Source organism: Simochromis diagramma, unplaced genomic scaffold (assembly GCF_900408965.1).
Source record: "Simochromis diagramma unplaced genomic scaffold, fSimDia1.1 OVJJ01000239.1, whole genome shotgun sequence".
In the NCBI taxonomy this organism is placed as follows: domain Eukaryota; kingdom Metazoa; phylum Chordata; class Actinopteri; order Cichliformes; family Cichlidae; genus Simochromis; species Simochromis diagramma.
In genome coordinates, this window is record NW_024387122.1 from 2520 (window position 1) to 20892 (window position 18373).

The following is an 18373-nucleotide window of genomic DNA, read 5'->3' on the forward strand; positions in this document are numbered from 1 at the left end:
ACAGTCTGAGTGTTTCTGTCACACTCACTTCATCACACAGCTCAGTTTGACAACATGTGGAAGAATTTGATAGAAGCCTTCCTTTAGTAAAAGCACCAAGAAAACACCATGAAAACACCTCACTACACACAAACTGCAGTACTGGCAAATTGTACATAAAGTATGAAAAGTCAAAGTACTTATTGTGCAGAAAAATGTTCCCATCAGTGTCTGTGGATCAATATTACTGCTGCACATGTTTAAGGCTGAGCTCATTTCAAATCCTTTCTATTGTGTTGAATCTGCAGTAATGCATCATATTCTATAAAATCATGTTTGTAGTGGCTGTCCTGTGAGGACCACGTCTCTCTAAACAAACAGCTGTTAATGAGCTCACAAACACAGGCCTACAGCTGGATTTGAAAAAGTCCATTCAATAGAAAATCAACAGTCACAGCTGGATTCAAAGGCTTGAGCTCTGTGTGACATGGTTACCTGTCAGCATCTACAGGGGATTCAAATATGAAGGAAACATGAAGGTGGTGCATTAGAAAAACTGCTGCTTTCAAGCAGAGCAACAACTGTTTTAACTGATCCACTTTATTCACACAGACAAAGATTTGTGCCTCAGCTGCTGTAACATTGGTAATGAAGCATTAATATTAATAGTGTGAGTGAACAGAGCTGCTGCAGCAGTGAAACTCTCACTGACTGATGTCACTTGAGGCCTTGTTGGGCTCGTTTTTAGTTCGCTGCACTGAAGACAGGAAAATCCAGCTGTTAGTCATAATGTTTGTGTTTGTAAGCACTTATAACTGAGGACAGTGTGGAGGAGAGTCTGTTGAGTCAGCTGCACCAGTGCTTCATGCTTTGGTCTTTGTAACATCAAGTCGTCCCTGTAGACTGCTTTTAGTTTCAGTGTCCTTATTTTGTCCCTCAGTTATTGGTTCTCACTGTCTCCATATCAGGTTCAAACACAGAGGGAGATCAGGGCTTTGCAGCTGCTCCTAAACTGTGGAACAAAGACCCCCGCAACATTAGAGACCTTCAACACCCTCCATCCTCTTCCTCTTTCTCTTATCCCAGCTAACACAGAGAGACACTCACAGCACACAGAGAGGAGTGTGGGGGGGAAAGGCCCCACTCAGGTGGTGGAAATGACCTCAGGAACTTGTTGCTGTGAGGCAACAATGATCAGCACCACCATGCTGTTTGTTTCACTCTAAATCTCTCAGCTTGAAAATAATTGGTTGTTATTGGTAGAAGTTATCAAATGAAATGAAAATGATGAACAGACTTAATAACAGGACTTCAGAAGCTCAAACCTGGAACTTTGGTTTGTTACTGGATTAATGAAGACATTACCTGACCTGACATCTGATCCTCTGTTTTAGTAAACCCATCTTTGCTCTACTCAGCAGTTTAGTTCTTTTATTGTTTGAATCAAAAGCCTCAGGTGGGATATGTCACTTCCTGTCAGCAGAGGAAGCAGTTGTTGTTGACGGTCGCTTTGCAGCCACAAACTCTGCACAAGCAAGAATAAAGAGCGTAGAAGACTTCAAATCCTTCCTGTCTCAGTGTTTTTATCAGCTGATGCTCTAAAATGTTCAGAGCTGAAGCTCCGCCCACGTGGTTGCTTAGTTACACATACACAAGTACATGATTGGACCTTAAATACAATCAGACATGACAGCACAGCTCTAACACAGCACTGTTTTTAAGCTGTTTCAAATATGACAAATAATATTGACAGATTGAGTCCACAGATGTGTTTGATGTGTTTAATCAGTCACAGCACCAGTGTCCCTCACAGCTGTGGATGTGTTCAGCTCCTGCTGCTGGGGTCAGTTTATATACAACATGTGTTTATTCTAAATGTTACAATACTTTCAGTTTGCTTTTATTAAGTTTACAGTTTAAAAAGTGAACTTTAGCCTTAATGAGCTGAAGCTGCAACATTGAATGAACCAAACATGTCTGATGTTATTTTCCTGTTGTTGGATATTAAATCACTTTATTACTGAATGACTGTTTCTGTCTGATGACATCACAGTCCACACTTCCTGTTACACATCTGAGTCACTTTAGTATTTTCCACTCAGATGATGTCATTTTAATGAAAGCGCTCTTCGTCCTATCTAATCACAGTCCCAGTCTGAACCATATACTATCCACACAGCTGCTTACTGCTTCATATTATGTGGAGCACTGAAAGCAGCCTTTCTGTCGAGCTACTGGGAATCTACAAAACCATTAAAGAGGACAAAATGATTCTGTCTGTAGTCGCAGCATCAGGTTAGTGAAATAAACTAAAGCACTAAAAGAATCAAACTGAGTCAACAGATTGAATTGAATGTTTCTTTCTTCTTTGAGTGACCAGCCCTGATCATGTGACCCACAGGTACAAGTTATTATGAAGAGATACCAGAAAGCCTGTCGCCAAGACAACCAAGTATGACAGTGTGAACAACACAACCCTGTCACACAGCAGCATCACTGTGAGCTCCAGCATGTGCATTTAAAAACACTATATTTATGAAGTTATGCTTCTATCTTACTGTCTGTGAAATGTTCTGTGGAAAATGACACGTCCACACTTTTTAATGGGCCCACAGTAACCAGAGATCATTAAAGCTGCACTAAGGAAACAAAGAGCAAAGACTTATAGTGTTATATCCAAGTTTGCTCTGTGACATTCATTTTGTAACACAGCTTGTAAAAACTGTTGCAGCTTCATGTCACTTGCACATGGATCCTTGTAAGAAAGCTCATTGAAATGACTGAACAGGGCACGCTTGTTCTGATGTGCTGGGATTTGACCACAGCCTCCTCCAGGGTTCACTGACAATGGTCCAAAGAAGAGAAGCTGTCCAGTGAGCAGCAGCTCTGTGTGAAAATACCTGGTTGGTGTGGATGTTTCTAGCAGGAGAAGCAAATCTGACATCATCTCAAAGCAGTTCTTCAAACATGAAAATCACTTCACTGGATTCAAATCCACCAAGTCTGGATCCAATAGAGCAGCTGTGGCTGTGGTGGAAGTGGATATTTGCATCATGATGTGGAGATGACACGTGTGCAGTAACTGTGTGACACTATCATGTTAACATGGTGAAAATGTGTCCTTGTTAAAAACGATACTACAAAGAATGAAGCAGCTCTGAAGGAAAAAGGGCTCCAGCCCATCACTAACAAGGTGGACCTAATGAAGTGGCCAGGAAGTGTGGTAGTAATGGCTTGTTTGTAAAAGCCAAAAATCAAACACATGATTTTAGCTCTGTACGTTCCACTTTTTGGGTCTCAGATGATAAAGAAGCAGATTTATTTACATCTATAACTGCTTATTCAGCTCCTGGTGGTGGGAGGTGGATTCAGGCCGACGTTCATCAAACCTAAATGAATTATTTGTCCTAACAGTAAGAGGCCACATGTATTAATGAGTGCTGGAAACCTCCATGTGTGTCTGCACAGGTGGAGATCACTGGAGAAGCTGAAAGCTTTGGTGCTTTTCTACTAGTTGGGACGACTCTGTGAAAATCTGCTGACAGTCTGAGGAAGTTTTTGGACTCTTGCTCACAAAGTAAAAGACATTTTACAAAGTGAACAGAAAAGAAACTTGTTCTGAGTGTGAGTGTTGTTGTGGATGCTGATGGATTGTTTCATGTTCTTCTGTTTCAAGTTGAATGAACAGCTCGTCTCCATGTTTATAAGCTCACATGATGCCTGTGCTCTCCACAGTTTGATCGTACGGATCAAAGTATCAGTGTGATTATCACTGTGTTCATTTCATAGGTAACATGTAAAGACAGCTGAACAGTGAAACGTCCATCATGCAGAAAATGACTGAAGCAGAACTTACTCAGTAATGACTTCGGCTGCTACGATACTGAAAATGATTCACAGACAATTTGCATCTTTCCTATAAAATACCTGAAGTTCAACCAGATTAAGACTCCATGATACGGCCCACAGCACAGGAAGTACAGGGTACTTGTTTCATTGTTTCCTGCAGAAACCTGACTCGGTGTCCAAGTCCACCATAAACAGAAGACAGCATGAAAGTAAATACAGAGGGTTCACTGCAAAGTGAAAGCCACTCATCACCCTCAAGAATACAAAGGCTTGATTGGCCTATGGAAGAAAAAAGTATGGAGAAGGTGTGGAACAGCTCATGATACAAAGTATACTGCATCACCTGTAACACTGCGTGATGGTTTGGGCATGCACTGCCAGTGGCACTGGGACAATGCTGATTAGTGACGATGTGACACACGATCGAAGCAGCCGAATCAAATCTGAGGTGTTCAGAGACATACTGGCTGCTCAAATCCAGCTAAATGCAGTCACACTGATTGGGCTGCGTTTCAAAGTACAGATAGATTATGACCCAAAGCATACAGCCAAAGCAACCCAGAAGTTTATTTAATCAAAGTAGAATAGTAGTAGAAAACTCTTGAATGGCCAAGTCAGTCACCTGATCTTATCCCAACTGAGCATTTTACTTGTTGAAGACTTGACTTCAGGTGATGTCCATGAGTTCAAGACTTCAGTTAATTAATTTGTCTAATTACTTTTGAGCCCCTGAGATGAAGGCATCATGTTAAAAATGTTTTAGTTCTTCACATTTTCATGGAATCTTTTTGTTCAACCCACAGAATTAAAGTTGAAAGTCTGCACTTCAGCTGCATGTGATTTGTTTAGTTGTCAAACAATATTAGTTGTTAAAATACACACATTCCAATATCCAATTTGTTTTAGTGGGTGTAGACAGGGGGAACCTGAAGAACTGAAGGTGAACCCTTTTTATGTAAAATCCTCTATTCCTGGTGTTTCTGTCATATCATATTATTCAAAATTATTCAAGGCAGATCCAAATAAAATTTCTGTCTTAAGAGGTGAAAGCAGATTATAGATGTGAATTATTTCCTCTCAGCTGCACGTGTAGCTTGTAATGGACAATATTTGATGCTTCTCTACTAAGTTTTCAGCTATCAAAGCAATTTCTTACTTCATGCCTTATTCATCCATTCACACACACATTCATGCAAACACTTTTGTCTAAGCATAAGTGATTCCTATCACTCACATCTATTTGATCTGGCTAAAAGTTCTTTCATATACAGAGAACAAGGCCCAGCTGTCACAGTGGCATCACTCAACATAAATGCAAGGAGATTTAAACAATCGCTGACCTGTATCTACAGCACTGACCTCTGACTTTCAGCTCCACCTTTCTCTTCAGCAGGATGTTTCCCTTCCTGCTGTAGACGGTGCAGGTGTAGATTCCAGCCTCTGTGGGGTGTTTCAGGGTCAGACTGAGGTCTCCAGTTTTCAGCAGGTCTTTATTCATCTTCGTTCGGTCTCTGTAATCCTGGTGCTGTTCTTCAGGCTGGTCAGAGCCGTTCTCATACACGTGCACCTTCATGTCACTCTTCTTCCACTCCACTTTAGCATCACGAGGTAGGTGAGCTGTAGTTTTGCAAAGTAGATAGACCGTCTCCACCCCTGAATCTGCCATCACCTGGGGGACTGAGGGGACAACAAAGCACAGCATCAGCATTTTTTTTTAAGTGAAAACATGTTTGACTGGTTCCAGTAAGACTCATCACTCAACTTAAGCTCAGTCACACATCTCCCTCTCTTCCATTCAGTTAAACTGAATAGAAGGAGGAGGAGTGGCAGCTGTAATTACCTCCAGCTCATCAATAAACCAAAGACCAAGACACAGTGATAATTCATTTGAAGGGCTGACTCTGAGATGTTGGACATTAACTTGAAAACTCAACAACAAATAAAACGATTTTTTCTATTGTCCTCCTGGCCTGGTCACAGTCCACAGGCCTGGCCTGAGCACACAGCATCATCAAGGCCCACAGCCACCCAGCACATCAGCTGTTCTCCTTGTTACCATCTGGCAGACGTTACAGGTTCTGTCTGCTCGGACTACAAGACTCAAGAACAGTTTTTACCACCAAGCCATACGACACCTCAACCACAAGACTTAAACACACACAACACAGCACTCAGAAGCTACCCTGCAGCTTCACAAGTACTCTGTATAATCTGCACTGGTCACTCCACTTTATTGTTATTGATATTTATATTTAAAAGTGCAATACTGTAATTTTCTGCTGCTCATTCCTGTGCAATATCCCATCTGCCCTCCTGTCATATTTCTTTTCAAGATTTTCTTATTTAATCACTAGTGTACATATATTTATATTTATAGATACATATATATTTAGTCATCTTTTCTCTTTTACCACGTCTCTCTAATATTTTGCTCTTTACTATTTTTCTATTTATTATTTTTTTTATTTTATTATATTTTCTTCTACTGTATCATGCTGCTGAGTGACTGCTGCTCGTCAAACACATTTCATTGCAATGTTGACCCTGTGCTAACTTGCATATGACAAATAAAACTGAAACTGGTCAGCTGGTTTGATTTCTCAACATTTTAATTTAATTAAAATGTTCAGTTCAATTCGGTTGAATTTTATTCATACAGCGCCAAATCACAACTGCAGTTGTGTTAAAGAGCTTTGTATTGTAACGTAGACCCACAATAACACAAAGAAAACAAAGATCCCAACAATCATATGACCCCCATGAGCAAGAGCTTTGGTGAAACATGGGGAAGTAACTGTGTGAACAGGAGTTAAAACACACACACACACACACCATACCTTTGTTGAGTAATCTCCTCACATATACTGAAAGACCCACAATGACAGCAAGTGCAACAAGCAGGAAGGCCAGGAGGACCGAGGCCTCAGCTGGGAACATGTACGGCTCTGTAACAAAGAATGAAGTCAACAGGATCAATTATTTGAAATCCACAACCAAACTGAAAGAGCAGTGAGGACAACATCAGACTGAGAAAAGAACAGGAAACTGAGTGATGACAAAGGTCACAAAGGTCATGTCTCATCAGGACTAAAAAGACAGAAAGTGACCACAGAAGTGACCGAGCTCCAGCTATTTGTGGGCTCAGTCCACTCAAAAGGACTCAATCCAGCCATTTACATATAATCCAGTGGAAGAAGCATAAAACACAAGCACTTTTTTAATGTCTAACTTGAGGGGAAAGCCTGTAGCCCACCTCCAAAACTCTGTACCTGCATACTGTCACGTGTCTTAATGTGAACTCTAAGATAAAAGATAAAAACAAAACAAAAACTGAGAGTATGATGGTAAACATGCTGCAAAATGTGAGAAATGCTCACTTGTAAAAATGCTTCGCACACTGTTTCAGTTTCCAGAGTTACTGAGAACATTCAGAAATGTGCAGATTGATATTTACACAAATATACTGAGAGCTGCAAACTTGTAATTCAAATTTTGTTCCTATTTATTTACTTTTGTTTACTTACAACAACAACTCTGATTAAAACCTCTCAGATCTGTGAATATAACGGCTTCACTGGACTCTTTAGAGTCACTAATTTACAAATTGATGCACTGACTTATACCACACTATATGGTAACTTGCAGAGTGGAGGGAAGGGTGGAGAAGCTGGAAGTACAGCTCAACCAATTAGAAAGCAGTAGACTGAGCACTCTGTCCTCTGTCTGATAACGGTCGCAGCTAACTAGCTCTCCAGCACAAATACACTGATCAGTGTGCTGCCCTGACGTTAGCGTGGATATTTGCCACACATTCAGTCCTGCAGTGTGTTCTCACCCAGTTTGTCCCACTGTGGGCGTAAAAGAGGACTGTTAGATTTACCCATGTTTATTATGCTAATAGGAAACTGTACCAAGCAGTTCCTGTCGTCTCATTAGGAGTCCCAACATTGTCAGACATTCATATAAGCAAGAGGGCACCTTACAAACTACTGAGGACAAAACGGACCAGGCTGCTGCGTCATTCCTCACTTTGATTCTCAGGGTCACTTTGTATTCATCCCTCTGTAGTTGATCATTTTCATTTCATTGATGTGTGTGGCATCTTTTTGTTCCTCACACATTAACCTGTCCATATCAATCCCAATATCCACATGATTTTTTCCCATTGATATCTGCTGAATTTTCAAAGCGTTCCTTTAATTTTTTTGAGAAGTGTATTTCATAAAGTTACTTGTGAATTAAAAACATGACCTGTGGGGTTGTATTTAGATGCATGCGGGGTTATCGGGACCAATATAACCAAGTTATCCTGATTTATCTGATATTTCTGAGTTCATATGTAAATCAAAGCCTGCCACATGTCATCTCGACCCTATGCCTTCAGGACTTGTGAAATCCTGCCTCTCTTCCTTGCTATCTTTTACTCTTCACTCACCACCGGCATCGTTCCCTCCTTATGCTGTAGTGCCCAGGACCCACTACAGTTTGCATACAAGGCAGATGTCGGAGTGGAGGATGCCATCCTGTACCTCCTGCATAGAGCCCACTCACACCTGGATGGGGGAAAAGGCACGGTCAGGATCCTGTTTCTTGACTTTTCCAGTGCCTTTAATACCATCCGGCCCTGTATGCTTCAAGAAAAACTGAACAGGATGGAGGTGGACCCCTGCCTGGTGGCCTGGATCTCCGACTACCTCACCGACAGACCACAGTACGTCAGGCTGAAGGACATCACGTCTGACACTGTGGTCAGCAGCACAGGAGCACCACAGGGAACTGTGCTGTCCCCTCTGCTCTTCACCCTGTACACCTCTGACTTCTGCTACAACTCTGAATTATGCCACATTCAGAAGTTTGCAGATGACAAAGCCATCATGGGGTGTATCTGGGATGATCAGGAAGAGGAGTACAGAAGTCTGGTGAGGAACTTTGTCGCATGGAGTCACACAAACCACCTGCAACTCAACACTTCAAAGACTAAGGAACTGGTTGTGGACTCTGGGAGGTCCAGAGCAGGTCCACTGCCGGTTCAGATAGAGGGGGAGGAGGCGGAGGTGGTCAACAAGTACAAGTACCTCGGGCTGTGGGTGGACAATAAACTGGACTGGTCATGCAACACAGAGCACCTGTATAAAAAAGCCCAAAGCCGACTGTACTTCCTCAGGAGGCTGAGATCTTTTAACATCTGCAGGAAGCTCCTGAGGATGTTTTACCAGTCGGTGGTTGCTGGAGTACTTTTCTATGCTGTGGTGTGCTGGGGGAGCAGCACAGCAAAGAAGGACTCATCCAGGCTGGAGAAACTGATCAGGAAGGCTGGCTCTGTGGTCGGCATGAAGCTGGACACTCTGGTGACAGTGGCAGAGAAAAGGACATTAAAGAAACTGCTGGACATTATGGACAATGCTGGGCATCCTCTGCACACGGCCATAAACAATCAGAAGAGTCTGTTCAGTGACAGGTTGCTTCTCCCCAAGACAAGAACTAACAGACTTAAAAACTCCTTTGTCCCACACGCCATCAGACTGTTTAACTCCTCCCTGGAGGGGAGAGGGAGGGGAAACAGGAGGACAAGGGAGGGGGAACAACTGAGTTGTAGGTGCTTTTCTACACGGTGCAATATTTGTTTTTTGTTTTTGTTTTGTCTTTTTTCTTATATTTGACTGTGCAATAACCACTGTGCAATATACTCACTCAAATGAGCAATCCTAGTTATCCATATTGTATATTCTGTATCTATATATGTGTATATGTGTATATAACTTATTTCGGTGCTTTGCTACTGGAAACTGAATTTCCCAGAGGAACCCACCCGAGGGATTAATAAAGTTTCATCTTATTCAAGATTGCTTCAGTCACTCCTTCACTGAAAAAACCTTCCTTAGACCCTAACAACTTTAACAACCTCCGTCCAATTTCTAATCTACCCTTCATCGCTAAAATACTCAACAAAGTAGTTGCAGCTCCACTTCATTCACACCTGGTTAATAATAACATCTATGAGAGACTTCAGTCTGGTTTTTGTCTCAGTACAGAAACTGCTTTACTTAAAGTCACTAACGATCTTCTAATCGGAGCTGACTCTGGTCTTCTCAACATCCTCGTCCTTTTGGATCTGACCTCAGCCTGCGACACCATCTCTCACTCTGTCCTTCTAAGCAGACTTTCCCCTCTCTGCGTCACTGACACACCCCTCGCCTGGTTTCAATCATATCTCCTTGACCGCTCCCAGTTTATTCACCTTAAATCATTCCGGTCTCATCTATTCCCGGTCAATTCTGGTGTACCCCAGGATTCATTCTTAGGCCAACTTCTGTTCATAATTTACATCCTCCATCTTGGTACCATTTTCTGTAAATTTGATCTTTAATTTCACAGTTTTGCTGATGACACCCAGTTAGATCTCTCCTGCAGGCCTGATTCCTCCCTCCCAGAATGCCTATCTGACTTAAAACCTGGTTCAGCTCTAATTTCCTTAAGCTTAATGAGGATGAAAATGAAATCCTCCTTATTGGCGCTAAATTCACTATCCTATATATGTCACATCAATAATCTGACCTGTTCTGCCTATTTTTTCCATCTACGCAACATTAACAGATTACGTCCTTCTCTTTCCACCCTGTCTGCATCCATTCCTGCTCATAGTCTCGTTACCTCCTGTATTGACTACTGCAGTTCTCTCTTGCATGGTCTCCCCCATAAATCCCTCCATAAGCTTCATACTGGTTCAGAACTCTGCTGCTCGCATTATCACCAGGACCCTCCTACCAGCACATCACCCCTGTTCTCCAGGAACTTCACTGGCTCCCTGTGAAACTCCGGATAGTGTACAAACTTCTTCTGCTCACCTTCAAGGCCCTTCATAACCTTGCTCCTCCTCACCTTTCTGACCTGTTAAGCACTATCACTTTAATCTTCTATCCAGCTTGCTGTCCCTCCTTTCCGCCTCACCACCATGGGAAGCAGAGCTTTCAGCTGCTCTGCTGCCAGGCTGTGGAACTCTCTGCCCCCAGATATAAGAAACATCGGTTCTCTTTCCCAGTTTAAATCTCAACTCAAAACCCATCTGTTCAAATCTGCATATTTACTGTGAACCTATTGTTTGTTTATTTTACCTTGTGCTTTTGTTTTCTTATTTTTCTTCATTGTCATTGTTCTATTATGTGTTTTATTTATTGTTAAGTGTCCTTGGGTGTCTTGAAAGGCGTTTTAAAATAAAATGTATTATTATTATTATTATTAAGTATTGGAGTGTGCTGCTGACCTTTGACCTGCAGCTGAACATCTGTCAGTCTGGGTTCTTCTCCCCTCACTCTGATGGTGCAGGTGTAGTTGCCGCTGTCAAAGATGTGGGGTTTCCTCAGAGTGAGGCTGAAGTCTCCAGTCTGCAGAGCGTCAGTCTTCATGGATGTTCGGTCTCTGTAACGCTGGTTTTGATCTGTCCGCTCGTCCTCTTCCTGCTGACGCTGGTGGACGGTTGGAGGATTGAGGTCGTAGCGGCTCCACACCACTGTGGAGGGTCCAGATACAAACGGGATGTGACAGGGCAGCGGGACTGACTCCGCCCCCTCGTACACCTCCAGGGTGAAGACTTGGTGGGACACTGTGAGGACACAGAGACACATGAATCAGCTGTGTGCAGGTCACATGACTAAATAGAGACCATTTGTAATAGATTTTGTCAGCATAAGAATCACGAGGGAACAATACCGAGTAAACTGTCTTAAACATAACTGCAGGAAAATATAATTATTGAAGAGTTACTGAATATCTGATTGTTCACTTTGTTCTGCCTTTTATAAATTATGCTGGATTACACTTTAAACACCATTTGTTTCTGCATCAGCTACACTAGACCAGCACCGAATCAAGGTTAGAATTGAACCACGAGGACTTCAAGCACCTCTGGAATAGAATACAATAGAATACAATAGAACAGAAAAGAGCATCAGTTCCAGGGATGCTCAGTTTGTGTGTTAAATTTAAATAAAAACAGAACGTAAAGATTGATAAAGCCAAAAGTTTCTCATAGTAGAAAAAATATTTGAAAAAAATAATATAAAATGTTTATATTTTATGTTATAGGAAATATGAAAAATATTTACTCAGTTTGAAATCGAGGGCAGCAACACGTCTCCTCTGACCTGTATCTACAGCAGCTTTTAGGGTGTGTTGCTGACCTTTGACCTGCAGCTCTACTGCTGCCAGTGTCCGTTCATTTCCATATGCAGTGATGGTGCAGGTGTAGGTGCCGCTGTCAGAGGTGATGGGGTTCCTCAGAGTGAGGCTGAAGTCTCCAGTCCTCAGAGAGTCCGTCTTCATGGACGTTCTTCTCCTGTAACGCTGGTTTTGGTCCCTCAGTTCATCTCCTGCCAGGTTACGCTCGTGGACGATTGGAGGACCGAGGTCACGGCGTGTCCACATTAGAGTTGGACGTGCAGGTACAGAGGTGTCCTGACAGAGCAGCAGGACAGACTCCACCCCCTCATACACCTCCAGAGCCGAGGCATGCTGGGAAACTGAGGACACAGAGACAGAAACATGAACTCTGCATCAGTTCACTCAGAGAGCTTTCAGAGTTTGGAGTCCACACAAATATAAGAGGACATAAAACATCAGTCCTCAGGTCAATAATGAGATCTTCTGTCTTCAGATTTTATTAGAGCTGAACTGTTAGACTGCAAAGCACAGTCTTGTTTTATTGTACAAATAGAAATGTTTTGTTATTGTAAATAGGTTTTTCTTATTCCACAGGTGAAGCTTTCACTACATTTCCCCCTTTTAAAAAATATCAGTGGTTCAAACAGATCAGATCCAAGCATCCAGAGCCATCACTGCAGCAGAAAATAGAACAAAGACCTTAAAGTTAATCCACCTTATGAAGGAGCTCAGTCAGACTGACTCTGAGACTCTGTGTAAATGTGTGAATTAACTGCTGTCTGCATAGTAAAAACTGTTGCCACGGCTAACATTAGGTTTTGTTTTGGTTCAACAGCTTAATGTGACCTTTGACAGCTGCACATCGTCCTCTCCAGCTACAGCCTAGTGTTTGTGTAGAGCGATATTTTAAATATAAAAATGTGTTTATATCGTTTAACTATCAGTGTGGCTGGTGTATCTAAACATGCAGCACAATGTCAGACAGCACCTCCCATCATCGCCACATCAGCATTACAGAGAAACAGTCAGTAAATCTTGCTCCATCCAGCACCACAGTGACATATATGTGCTGGGTGGTGGTGGGTGGTGATAGCCACTGACAGCAGAGATGTGTGCTTACATGTTAGGAAGAGCTTTCTACATCACTTAGTGCTGATCTGCTATTTTCAACATCTCTCTGTGCGACTCACACAGAGAGGGATCAGGTGGTGCTGACGTAGTTTGATCATCTGCAAGGTGTCGGAGCAACTCTGCTTACCTCTGCTTCACCAACACTGTTTCTCTCTCTGAGCGACTCTGCTGGGGAGACACTGGTCAGGTCGCTTGGAGAGCATTTAGGCGTTTGAGTTTTCAGTACTTGTGTGTAACACCAGTGTTTCCAGGTTTTTAGGGGGGCTCAGCCCTCAATCATGATGCTGTGCAGACGATGCTTTGCAATTGCTGTTACAATGTTACCTTTTAAAGAAACTCATTTACCTGGATGACCTGTTGTAGTGTCTAACAATTCAGAATGCATGATCACAGATTTCAGTATGATACACCAGCTTTAAGGTGGAACCTTTAGTTATCAAATCTGAGCCAAAAGCTTGATGTTCAGTTCCATGTTGAAATGGATTTTCCAAAAAAGTTTAAGAATAATTTGTAATAAAGCAGATGAAGAGAAACTTGCACAACATTGTTTCAGTCTCCATTGTCCACCAAATATAGTCATTAAAGCAGCATTAACCAGCACAGACACTTGAAAGTCTCCCTGCCACTACAACAGCTGGACAAATATATGTCAACATATATTATACACTAATTTATATTATCCTGAGGGCAGGTTGGGGATCCAAGTTTGATATCAGTATAACACAGCTCGGGTATGTGAACTCATCATCAGTGAATGTGGGTGTGCTTCCTGTGTCCTGGTACCCAAACATTTTGGACCACTGTGGGTGTAGAGGGTGTAGTGCACTATGGGTGGGACTGAAAGATCTTAAAACAGAAGTGCAAATACATTTAGTCCAGCAGAGGCTACCAGCCAGCTACCAGGCCCCAGTAGGTCTTGTGTTAAAGTGTTCATGTTTATTTGAGATTTGTGTAGATATTTGTGTTTTTCCCCTTACTTACTGTACACTCTTTTATTTCTTATTTTTATATTCTTTATTTTTGTGTGAATCTGCATGTTTCATGTCCGTCACTACTGGAACACCTGAATTTCCCCAGTGAGGGACAATAAAGGATATTTCTAATCTATTCTATTTTAAAGTTGTTTTTGTTTTTTATTGCAAAAGTTTAAGAAATATTAAATTGTTGATTTTAGAATTTAAATTTGTTAAAGTAGCCAAAAATGAACAAAACATATTTAGACTGATTCTATTTATTTGTTTAAAATCTTCTTAAAGATGTCCGGTTGTGTCATGTCAACAACCTTTAAATTTGTAGCTGAGCTCGATGTGTGAGATTACTCTGAATTACTGAGTTACAGAGTACTGAATTATAATATCAGTTTAACTACTGGTGAGATAACGAGGTCCTGTTGCAATTTGACTCAGTTATATTTTCAAAGTGCATCACTGTGAATATAAGTGAGTAACTGCATTGAGGGTTATTTAATTATAGCAGGAAAATAATAACAATATTGGTCATTTTTCAACATGTACTTCAGAGTGGTTTGGTCCTGCCATTTCATAAATTATGCATTCTTGACTCCTTTCCTCACATCTTAGTTCCTACAAACACTGATGTGAGCAAAGGAGTCAAAGACAAAAATAACACATCCTGAACTTTGACACAAATGCACAGATTTGTTATATTTGTTATAATCTGGCAACGCATTTTCTAATATGGGTTTATGAAGGTTTTCACACATTAACACCATTAAACTGTTTTTCTTTGGTTTTCATTACTGAGAGGATTTTCTGATTTAATGATCTGCATCTTTCATCTCACAGGTGCACAACTGAAACCAGCTAACAGTATTCAGGCCCCGCCCACAGCACCACAACAGTCTCTACACAGCATACGATGATCTCAGAGACCTAATCTGCCCACTTATAACTCAGCTACAGATCTGACAGGTGTTCTGTGGTGGAGATGTCACAGCACCCTGAAATCTGGACCACATATTAAAGACCTGTGGCTGAACAGAAGAAACAGACTCAAACTGAGTCAAACAGTTTCCTGAAGTCTGTGATCCATTCATGAAATTACTGTTCAGTCAGATGAACAAAAAAAAGGCACAAACCTGCACAACAACACGTACATATCTTCTCACACCTTGGTGAGTGCATCTAATTGACGTAATGCTTTCCCTGGCCGCTGACTGTAACCATCAAAAGTGAATGACTAAACCTAACCCTGACCTAATTCTAACCCTGAGACTAAAACCACATTTTGAGTCTCAAACATGCCTTCAAGCTTGTGGGGACGGGCATTTGGTCCCCACAAGAATGGTGGCACGACAATTTTCTGTCCTCATAAAGATGTCTAAAAATGTACACACACACACACACACACACACACACACACACACACACACACACACACACACACAGCAAAAAGTTTCCTTTGGTCACATATGAAATGTGAGTCAGAGCTTCAGCTACACAACAACACACAGCAGCTGATTGTAACATGAGCTCATCTGAAAGGCACCAAGAAGAATCCAGAGATTTGAAAGTTGCTGCCTCAGGTTGTTAGTTTGATCTGAATCAGAATCCAGTGTTTGATGGAAATCTCCTCCTGCTGCACTTCAACACATTAAAGAGAGAGAGATGAAAGAAAAGCTGATGATGAGAGCAGAGAGAGGAAGGTGTACTTACCGTGCAGGAGGATCACAAACACCACAAACATCTTCATGTTCCTGTCAAACTCAGAGACTCTTTAAAAGCCCGTCAGGACATCAGCTCACAGCAGCTTCACTTTCCTCTGCTGATCATCTACTGACACTCTCACACTGCTCACACTGTCACAGCTCAGAGTTCAGCTTCACACTTTGTTAAAGCACATCTGTGGAATGAAGTCCGGCCGGCCACAGATCACTTCTGAGGAAAGAGGAGGACGTTCAGTCTCCTCGTAGTGTGACTGCTCCAGGTTCACAGCGACACCCAGAAAGCTCAAAGTCCTGTCACATGACCATCATTTACAACCAGCTCGGAGCAACTTTATGAGTCAAACACAATAAAACTGAAACATGAAGCTTTGGTGCTTCAGTGAGTTTATGTTAGCATGGATGCTACACACTGCACACACACACCAACATGAAGCTTCACTCTGTGCTGTACATCACTGTTTATGGGATTAATGTGGTGATTTCAGCCTGAGCCAGAACCTTTTTAATCACAGGTCACACACTCCTGTGATTTCAGACTCTTTGTGGAGACACTGAACACACCTTTGACCTCCACCAACACAAACAGCTGCACTAAGAAACAAACAGCGCCTGATATATATGGATGTGATTAATCTGAGAGACCATTATTGTTTCAAAGACCAACAAAACTCACTGAAACTGTGTGTTTGCACAAAGGCTGAAATGTACATGTGTGTTATTATTTCAGATTCATGCACTGAGCTCTAAATCTGTCATTAAAGTTCACATGTAAACCAGGCTGTTTGTATCACTGCACACTTTACTCAGAAACACATGCAGACACGTTCTTCTGCAAATGAAAGAAGGAAACAGAAGTGGTGCTTTATGTTGATCTCAGCTCTACAATCAGGAACAACAGAGAAATAAAGGACAAAGGATCCCAGCAGGAAGAAGAAATGATTAACTACACATGAAATCAAACACTGTGAACTCTGGACTTCAGATTAATAGGATGAAGGTTTTATGACGGTCAGAGAAATCAAACACTGTGAACTCTGGACTTCAGATTAATAAGATGAAGGTTTTATGACGGTCAGAGAAATCAAACAAAAGTAAAACATTAAACATCAAAACAGCACCGAATGAACAAGACAAGAAATAACTAAACACGATCCAGACGCACACTGAGGAGGCAGCACCACAATAAACTCACAACACAAACTCAAAGAAGTCACAGGAAATAAAGCTGAGACAGGAACACAATGAAAACGTCCAAACAGTGAAGCAGCGGTAAAACAGAAACACGATTCAGTAATAGTCAACCTCAGAAACACAACAATCAATCCCAGCGACCAGCACAGACACACAACTGTCTATTTCTAGATTAAAATCAAAGCTGAGTTTGTAAAAGTTTCTTTGTTCAGCAAGAACCGACTTTTATTCATAAAAGTTACAGAAATGAACAAAACTCATTAAAATACAGAGTTTAACAAATCAGTTGTTCAATGATACGACTCGAAAGAGGCCACACAGCAGGACACCACCCCTGCAGACACAGGTGGAGACGCAGCATGTGGAGACTTGTGAGTGAGCAGGCTGAGGTGGTGTTCAGTCTCTAACATGTTGTCATGTTTCCATTCCTGCTCCTCAGTGATCTGCACTCAGTGATGACAAACTCAGCTCTGAGTTTTAGGAGCTTTTCTACATTTATGAGAAAGAAAAAAGTAAAATCTCGCATTTACAAAAGGATTCAGAGCTTTTCTACAAACACCTGAAACTGAGCTCAGATGCCTCCCGTTTCTCTCGATGCTCGCTAACCTGTTTCTGCGCCCTTATTGGATAAAAGCTGTCATGAGTCATCCTCTGCTGACCTGTCAGAGATCAAAACACGCAGCAGTAACTGTAACTAAACAATGGACAAACACCACAGTTCAAGTGTCTGAGCGCCACAGCCGCACTGACCGCACCCCTCTGTGCTCGCCTCTAAGTTGGGAGGGACCAAGTTCAGGTCTTAGTTTTTATCATCATCACATGTTCTTTATCCGTCTCCACAGCAGCACTAACTAACAGTTTGTAGCCTCAGTATCTGAATTATTCCTCACATGTTATCTCACCATGTAAACCACAGCAGCCACTGGGGACATTTACACACTTCTTCTTACAACCAGCAGATTTTACAAACACAGTTTATTAGAAAACATGTTTTACCTTTGACTGGTACATAAATATGAACATTTCACAGGTTAATGTTGGGAACACGAGACCGAACACCATCACAGACTTTTGATATGATATTAACAGAAACAGGCTCTTTCTAAAAAAGTCTGTTTACGCAGAGAGGCGGAGTCTGTTTACACAGTAAAATAATGGATAGCTGCAGGCCTGGTCTCGTGTGTGAGAAGCTGTAAATCAAATATCTTCTACCTGCAAAACTCCTTCAGTTTTATTTCTACAGCAGCAAATGACAACAACAGTCACCTCCAGGAGTTTCTACTGTAAAGTAAAGACTCGACAATAACAGAGAAACTCCACCAATCAGACGACCCCTATGAGAACGGTGACGAGAAACTCCACCAATCAGACGACCCCCCC

The 18373-nt window shown here is 41.8% G+C and overlaps 1 protein-coding gene and 1 long non-coding RNA gene across 2 annotated transcripts; both read right to left on the bottom strand.

Moving 5' to 3' along the window:
• Positions 1-2782: 2782 nt before the first annotated feature.
• On the bottom strand, positions 2783-5239 carry LOC120743390. The gene is made up of 2 exons (XR_005698171.1): positions 5188-5239; positions 2783-3061 (listed from the first exon to the last, which is right to left on the bottom strand). It is a non-coding gene; the product is annotated as an uncharacterized LOC120743390 (long non-coding RNA).
• Positions 5240-5242: 3 nt separating this feature from the next.
• LOC120743392 lies at positions 5243-16046 on the bottom strand (the record flags this gene model as incomplete). The annotated part of the gene is made up of 5 exons (XM_040047010.1): positions 15792-16046; positions 12006-12344; positions 11090-11428; positions 6666-6773; positions 5243-5505 (listed from the first exon to the last, which is right to left on the bottom strand). Coding segments are annotated over exons 1-5 (1086 nt in total), but the record flags the coding sequence as incomplete, so codon positions are not given.
• Between the last annotated feature and the right edge of the window lie 2327 nt (positions 16047-18373).